The following is an 8366-nucleotide window of genomic DNA, read 5'->3' on the forward strand; positions in this document are numbered from 1 at the left end:
AACAATAATAATACTAATAATTTTAACCTGACCTTTGTGTTCATATTTTTGTGCTTTTTATACATTCAATCAATGGGGAAATGATAATGCTGAAATAAGCTGTTTTATTTTCGTTAGTTAATTAATTAATTAATTGCACTTTTAACAGCAGTGTCTTGCCTTTTTTTTAATTCAAAATTAAATTAAATGTCTCATCATGAATCTATTTCTGAACTAACTAAAGTTAACCACTAGAGGGTGATCAATGACATTTAATAATGTTGAGTCTTAAATCCAGTTTCACAGTGTATGGTCTATTTTTTACATTATTATTTTTTCTTTTTTTTTCACATGATGTAAATCCTTTATTAACATCTATCTGGAGTCCACTAAATAGTAGGTAATAACCCCTTTAACTACAGATTATATTTTAACCATAATAAAAAGACAAAATTAAAAGGTGCATTTTTGTCATAAAATAGCGAGTGAGTGGCTTTATTTGGAGTTTCTAAGCTTTTAACCATACAGTTAAAGACTAAAAGGCATGTCTGTGACACTATGCAACAAACAGAATGAAGGTTAAACTAAAGTAAAATGCTAAACTGAGTTGTAGAATAAATAAATGATCCATCATATAATGCAAATTATGGACATCGTTCTACCCCTTACCGTAGGTAACATACTTGATTTCAAAAGTTTGTCAAAAAGGGCTCAAACAAATAGGCTTCTAAAATAAATAAAAATTATTATTAAATATGTAAATAATATTACCAAATAAACAATTATTTTTAAATTATGGGTCTGGTTGTGTTGAGTTTATCCTACAAAGGTTAATATTAGCCTAATTAAAATGCGATTTTTATTTTAAATGAAATAGGGTGCTGTATTTTAACAAGAACACAATTATGTTTCCTTGTAAATTTGCATACCGAAACCGATTTTTGAATGGAGTTTCAGGTGTTGAAACAGGAGGCTTATGGGTGGTGGAGTCTAATTATAATCATGAAAAGGATTGTTTGACTGCATTGTACTACGTATCCCAGTGTGCACTTCTTCTATTCAAGCAGACAGAGGCACACAGAAGTTTAGGTGAACAGTTGTGACACTCCTCCCCGACGTTTAAAAAGTTCGCTGAAAGACTGAGTAGAGAAACCACCATGCTCAAGGTAAGTGTTTTAAATTTAAACCATTTTTTAACATTTTACATTGACACTTTAGGACGAAAGACTAAACAATGTATTAGACGTGTTTGACTGCATCAAATCCTTCACGTGTTTTAATTTACTTACATCGTTTGCGTGTTGGAGGATGGCGTGTGTCATTCTGCCCTTTTAATAACCCTAAACCGATTACTTGAGTTTATTAAATATAAAACATTTTAAGCTGAATTAGAACGTTAGCGTTGTTTTTAACGTGAGATGACGCTACCAAACAAACAGGTGTATTGTGACGTGGCTGAAGCAGGGCGTGTTAGCGCGTGCTGATTTGAATAGCCTATTCAACCCTTTTACCACTGAGACAAAGCTTTGTATATGAGACACTGATATTCAGACAAGACAGACCTGTTTCCATCCATTGCCACTGCATAATGCGTATTCCATGATTCATTCTTTTCGGAGACAGGGCAGAGAGCTACTGGATGATGATTCAGAATCTCATGACAGGAGAAATTATTCAAAACAACAAGAGTTAGTTTCACTGTTACCCCAACGAGACTTGAGAGTATTGGTTAATAAACTGCGGCTTTAATAAACACCTAATACAATTATTATTAATCTAAAATTAAAATGAATGCGTAACCAGGGGCGTTGATAGGGTCGAAATGAATAAGGGGCTTAGCCCCAAAGAAGATCTAATTCACCCCAGTTTAAATATTCCCAGTTTCAAAAGGTGATCTACTCTAATCTCAATAATAGGATGATAAATTATTTATTAATAAATAAAGGGTTTTTAGGTTGACAGCCTTTTAACAATAAATTGTTTAGCTCAGTGACTTGTAACACCACAAAGAAAAAGAAAAAAAAAAAAAACATTGAATCAACCCACTAATCATTTACTAGTCTGTTTTGAGCTATACCATACTTCTTGAGCCTACTATCTCCTCCTGATTTGCAGTTTCTGTTTGTTTTTTGAAAATTTAATTTTCTGCATGTATTCAAATCTGAAAATATGAATTATTTTATAGTGCGAGTTGTTATCCAATGTGATACAAAGCTACAAACATGTTCATTTGGACAAGGTGATTAACCACGGCGTAGTGTTGTCAAGATACTGCAATTTTTCAATTCAGTAACTTCCAAAATATTGATATTTAATATGCAACTATTTTTTTTCATATTATAACAATAGTTTCAAAATTAGTACAAAAATAAATAAAAAAAAGATCTATATGCTAGAAATTTTTTACATGATTTTTCAGTTTTCCTCAAAATAGGGTGATGTGGGCATTGTAGCACTTTAAATGCATGTAATGCCTGTTTCATTCCTTCTTGAGCAGAAATTTTTATATATGCCTTAGAAAAGTTGTAGAACATACCAGGAAATCCCTAATATGGATCAAGGCATCAAGCTATTGCTGTAGTTGAATGAAAATAAGATCTGAATAAACATAAAAAGGCTCTAACTGATCTTGACTGCGACAATAAATGGTTTATATGTTTTCTTCCAGCCATCTTAGGTATTTTCATAAAGTCGATTTATAATTCAATGCTAACTGACATGGCATGTTACAGTAGAATGTAGCTATAAAATAATAAGCTTAGATGCATGAACTATCTGATTTAACTATTACAGATGCAGATGTGATGTGCTATATCATATTTAGATAAATATGTCTAGATATATTTAGAAAACTAGAACAAATTACGTTTTTCTGACTAATTCGCATATATGACGCACATTTTATTGATTACAGTTATTTTATTTCACCAAAACCATACACATTATTAGTTTTCTTTTCGGTTTAGTCCACTTATTAATCCGGGGTCGCCATATCGAAATGAACCGCCACCATATCCAGCACGTTTTTACAAAGCGGATGCCCTTCCAGTCGCAACCCATCTCAGGGAAACATCCACACACACACACACTCATTCAATACAGACAATTTGGCCTACCCAATTCACCTGTACCGCATGTCTTTGGATTAAAGGGGAAACCGGAGCACCCGGAGGAAATCCATGCAAACGCAGGGAGAACGTGCAAACTCAACACAGAAACGCCAACTGAGCCGAGGCTCGAACCAGCGACCTAGCAACCATCTTGCTGTGAGGCGACAGCACTACCTACTGCACCACTGTGTCGCCAAATATTACGCTTCATCACTAGTTAGAACTATTCAGTTTCGTAAAACAGTTTATTTACAGGATTATTACCTCATCAGCTTCAGCTCAAAATAGTGGATGAATGATTTTTTTAAAACCATGTGACAATAAGGTCGACAACAGTGCCTCTCCCACCTGCTGGTAGAAACAGGTACTGCTAAACAGCAGACTATATAATTACCCGACACAAACGCTGTGTTAAGTGAAATGCGCTTGATGTATATGGTAATTTTAAGTACTTGGATAACAAAATAAATGTAACCTATTTTTATTTAAGTGCAACATATTCCAAAAGATCTGGGGCTTTTGACAATACATTAGGGACTTAAGCCCCCAAAGCCCCCTCCTCGCAATGTCACTGTGCGTAACTATTTATTTATAAATCACTTGTAGAATAATACAGGTTTTAGTCAAAGCAGTATAAAACAAGAATCTATACTATAGCAAATAAGGCCATATTAGATTCTTCAAATAATATTTTTATTCTCTAGCTCTTTACAAAAGTTTCTGTAGTTCTTAAGAGTGCTCTCATTTTTAAATATGGTGTACACAAAAAAATTGTGGAAACATGTCACTTCCTCACACAAAGGTTGTAAATCTATATTTTGTTTAAAAAAAAAAACGGACAGCAGAATGTGCGCAGCTGTAACTAAGCTCTTAAGTCAACATTTAACTTCGTTATTGACTTAATTATGGCTGGTTAAATACATGCTGTATGGAAAGGTTCCAAGTGAAGTTTTATAAATGAGAAAATCTGAAAATCTTGTTATGAAACATCAAGAATTATTATTGAATGTTCAAATAATTATTATTAGCATCTCAAGAATCCCATATAGTGGGACTGCAGTTTAAAAAATAATGAATTATTATTATTATTTTTTTATTCTTTCTGTTTCAATAGCTTTGACATTAGAGACAGATTGTTGTCTTATTTGATATTGGAAATACGAAATGGCAGCTGCAAAGATAAAGTCAAACAGTCATCCAGCAAATCTGCTTCGGAGTAGATCAGAGGGGACGCTGATCGATATTGATGAGAATGTGACCATTAACAACAACAACCTACATGGTAATTATGCTCTCTTTGTTCCTGGCCTTCCATTGTAGCATTTTCCAGTATGAATACATTTCAAAAAGTTGTATTTGCTCTATAAATATGCTATGCCATCTCATCTAATTATTCTAACAAATATATGGGCTAGAATGATGTAGTTAACATCTAGCTGTTTTCTGACATTTTTTTTGTCTGTCTTAGGGGGCTGTGGTTATGAGATTGGAAAGACCTCTGAGTGGCCAGTCATACAAAAAGAAATTGAAAATCCAAAACAAACCACCAACCCCTTCTGGAATCAGCTGGGCAGGTCAAATCCATTCTTAAATGAAATTGTGCACACCAGCAACTACGATTCTGGAGTGTCCATGATGAAAGAGGATCCTGCATCTCTGTTTGACAGTATTAACGAAGACTCTCTTAGCACATCATCAGATGAAACAAACTTTGCTCATCTTTTAGCACCAAGACAAAACAATTTAAACCGATCTGGTAGGTGGAGAAGTGCCTCGGATATACTTGAAAGCCTTGAGAAAAAGGAAGACAAGAGAGCAGTAAAACTCAGCTCTAAAGAATCCTTTTTGAATCCTGATTTTGAGTGGTTGAAGAATGACCGGGAAGCTTATAAAATGGCTTGGTTGAGTCATAGGCAACTAACAAGGTCCTGTTTGGACCTGAGCCTAATGAAGCAAAGTCCTGGATGGGCCCAGACTCAGGCCACAGACATTCAAATCTTCTGCAAGATTGACCACAACGGAGGCTCTGTGCAGTTGCCAGAATCTGACATCACTGCTCATATTCCCCATGGACATGTCCCTCCAGGCGAGGTCCAAGATATTGCCCTGAAAGTTCACCTTGATCCTCCTCCTGGAATAAACAACAACTACACCACAACTCTGAGTCCTCTTTTAGAGGTCAAGCTTAGCAACAGCAATATTTCAGGGGGCATTTCAGTAGAGATGAGAATGGCTGCTAAAGTTAAAAATGACCCCACAAGCCACGTCTTGACTTCATTCATGGGTCTAGTCTCTCAAAGAAAAGAGGGACCTTATCAGAAGATAAAAGACTGCTACATATACAATGACATGTTACAGATGAAACTCTTTGATTTGAAACCGCACATGTATGTTATAACTGCTGCAGAGGCCACTGTTTTGGAGTCACCTGCAGTGTCAGTATGGGATTACTTGGATCGCCAAATCACAGTGGCTGTCTATGGTCCCAAGCACATACACCCTTCACTCAAAGTGGTGCTGGTAATAATGAGCCATAATAATATAGCCCCCAGGCTCCCTTTCTCTGACATTCAGAGGGGTAACAGGAACCTGCCCCCTGTTGTCTTAGAGCTTTGGGGAAGGCATCAATTTAATCCACAAGGGCTAAAGGATCTTCACATTGTATCTAGAGTGTTGGATCTAAACTTTGAAGTTAAACCAGAGGATCAAAATAAAGAGATTAAGCAGAAACAGCTTGAAGATGGAAAAGTCCATCATCTGCCATTAGATCTGGTCAAGGTGGGTGGAGGTGAAATGAGTGCCTTCAAACTCAGCATTGAGGTGAAAGATTCAAACAGCCTCACTTTGGGAGACTTCTATGTTGCGTCTCCTGAGGCTGCTCCTTTGAGGTCAGAAAAATACAACCACAGACGAGTAGATTGGCAGAAGGAAGCAATTCGTTCCTCCCCAATTCCTGAAGAATCTATTCCAGAGATCTTAAGCCAGAAGTTTCAGGACAGACCTGTAGATTTGCATTGGTATGGGGTAGCAATGAAATCGGTTCTCAGACAACCGAGGGTGGAATATCTTCTGGAATACTTTAAAGGTGATACAATTGCTTTGCTTTCAAAGGAAACTGTTAGATCTGTAGGTCACATGAAGGTTAAGGAATGGTACATTGGTTTTCTTCGAGGAAGAGTTGGGTTGGTACACTGCAAGAACCTGAAGATCATAACCAAGGACCAAGTCATCGATTTTACTGGAATACATCTCACCACACCAGTGCTCTTGGACAATATGACAGTTCCTTTTAAAAAACTCACTTACATGTACTCTGCTATTCAGACCCTGGTCACAGAGCATGTCAAATGCTGGAGAAATTTCGCTGAGGCTCTTGGTTACTCTGAGGTCTCGGTTGATGCCATCTCAAGGAGGCACGCTGAAACAGAGGCAGAAAAAGTGGCCTGTGTTTTAGAAAAGCTCAAAGAAGACTGTCATGCAGAGAAGAACAAGAAAAAGTTCCAGCATGAACTTATCATTGTACGTATTTTTAATTCGGATATGCAATTTTGTGATCAACAAGGATTTTATCATCTTTATATTTTCTCCACAGGGTCTGTTAAAGATGGATGCTCAAGGGCTAGTAGCTCATCTCATTCAGGATATAGTGATTCTGTCCACAGCTGTTGAGCTGGGAGTGCGATGGCGGGAACTTGCTGAGCGACTTGGGAAGATTTCCAGTGCCCAGATAGCTGTTTATGAGGCACCACACAAAGGGAAAAATGGAGAAGTTAGTACTCAGGTGAGCCAAAACAACATACTTTTTATTAACTGCACAGAATGGGATCTTCATGGTCACAGCATTTGTCATCTCATTTTGTTTCGTTTAATAGTCAATGTGGAAGCCTGCATATGACTTCCTGTTTGCCTGGAGTAAGAGGTATGGGGACAGCTACAGGGATATGATCCAGGACCTACACTTGGCACTGGATAAAATGAAAAGCCCAGTGACCAAGCAGTGGAGACAGATTACTGGAGCTCTCATCACTATTAACTCCATGGAGGTACTACGAACATATGCCTTCAACAGAGGTTAGTGGATGACTCTTGAAGCACCTAGATTTACTGAGGTAACCCTGCTGAGTTTATGCTAATAGCACTGCCATTTTAGACAACAATGTATCTGTTTATGGTGGCATCTAGCATTGATATAATCCCTTCTTTGTTGTATTTCATAAACACTGCTGGTTAGTGCTGGATTTGCTGTGACAATGGAATTGCAAGAAACTGGTTTAATTCTAAAAAGACTCTTAGTTGTTACAAAGACCTTTATTCAAAATTAATGCCTTTAAGGATTGTTGGTGGAAAAATAAATGGAAAATTTAATTGTGATAAAGATCTGATCTAAAAAAAAATATTTTCATTCTGGATGTACTACTTCAAAGACATCAGATTTCTTCTGCTTAATTATATTTATACTGAAACACACACTTGCAGTTCATTTGTTTAAATATTTGAAGCTGTATGTGGAACGTCCGATATAAGTGTTACATGAATGTTTGCCCTCTTGGAATGTGACTCATTGTTTTGAATTGTATCGGTGTACTAATATTTGTACAATCCCAAGATGTACCACTATACTAGGTTTAACAACTAATGTTAATGTTAATCTTATATCTTTGTTATATCTTTGTTATACTCCAGTATAGTACATAATACTGGCAAATTTTATTTATCTATTTTTGTATTTTGTGTTTTTCTAGTTGTCATTTTAAATATACTAACTACAGTGTTTAAGGGCCGTTACAATTGCAGAATGTGTTAGAACAGTCTTTTAAAATTGTATTGCTGTATTTTATTAATGCTAATACACCTTTTAAGAGTTGTAAATAAAAATATAACCATTTATGTTACGGAGCTCTATCGTAATGGGCAAAAATAATAATAAACATGTTTTTGCTGATTTTAATGTAATTTCTTTTTCTTTAGTAAATATTTTTTGGGGGTTTGATTAAAGGGGAAATACACCGACAAATCAATCGTCTAATTATGTAAACATGAACAGCAGCCAGTATTTATTTGCCATGCATTCTGGGTAAGTTAGCAATGTGCAGCTCAGCTTCAAATCTGTCATGTCCTTTTGCCAATTTAAAAATGATGACATTATTTGAACACCGATGGGTTCTCGACCTCATTTACAGTACATGGTGGTGAGACTCATTAGCCTTTATGCTGGACTCTCTAAACTATTTAAAAAGTACGGTCCGTTGCTCAGGCACAGCTCTTAGCTCTTTGAAG

At 36.2% G+C, this 8366-nt stretch overlaps 1 protein-coding gene across 2 annotated transcripts; it reads left to right on the forward strand.

Annotated features, from left to right (window-relative positions):
* Positions 1–1011: 1011 nt before the first annotated feature.
* macc1 (MET transcriptional regulator MACC1) lies at positions 1012–8037 on the forward strand. 2 transcript variants are annotated; one of them, XM_068213975.2, is made up of 6 exons: positions 1012–1145; positions 4204–4371; positions 4558–6608; positions 6682–6870; positions 6962–7160; positions 7321–8031. In XM_068213975.2, the coding sequence occupies exons 2-6, from the start codon at positions 4254–4256 to the stop codon at positions 7335–7337; spliced, it is 2574 nt and encodes an 857-aa protein (XP_068070076.1). In that variant the 5' UTR covers positions 1012–1145; positions 4204–4253; the 3' UTR covers positions 7338–8031. The 2 variants fall into 2 exon arrangements, with proteins under 2 accessions (XP_068070076.1, NP_001186695.1); NM_001199766.1 differs by having other exon boundaries at positions 1024–1145; positions 6962–8037.
* The last annotated feature ends 329 nt before the right edge of the window (positions 8038–8366 follow it).

This window comes from Danio rerio, chromosome 16 (assembly GCF_049306965.1).
Source record: "Danio rerio strain Tuebingen ecotype United States chromosome 16, GRCz12tu, whole genome shotgun sequence".
Classification (NCBI taxonomy): domain Eukaryota; kingdom Metazoa; phylum Chordata; class Actinopteri; order Cypriniformes; family Danionidae; genus Danio; species Danio rerio.

What these genes read in the sequence shown, in the direction of transcription:
- macc1 (XM_068213975.2), top strand. Translation starts at nt 4,254, where the DNA reads ATGGCAGCTGCAAAGATAAAGTCAAACAGTCATCCAGCAAATCTGCTT. An exon ending in TAACAACAACAACCTACATG is followed by an intron (nt 4,372 to 4,557) that starts GTAATTATGCTC and finishes TGTCTGTCTTAG; the next exon opens with GGGGCTGTGGTTATGAGATT. An exon ending in TCCAGCATGAACTTATCATT is followed by an intron (nt 6,609 to 6,681) that starts GTACGTATTTTT and finishes TTTTCTCCACAG; the next exon opens with GGTCTGTTAAAGATGGATGC.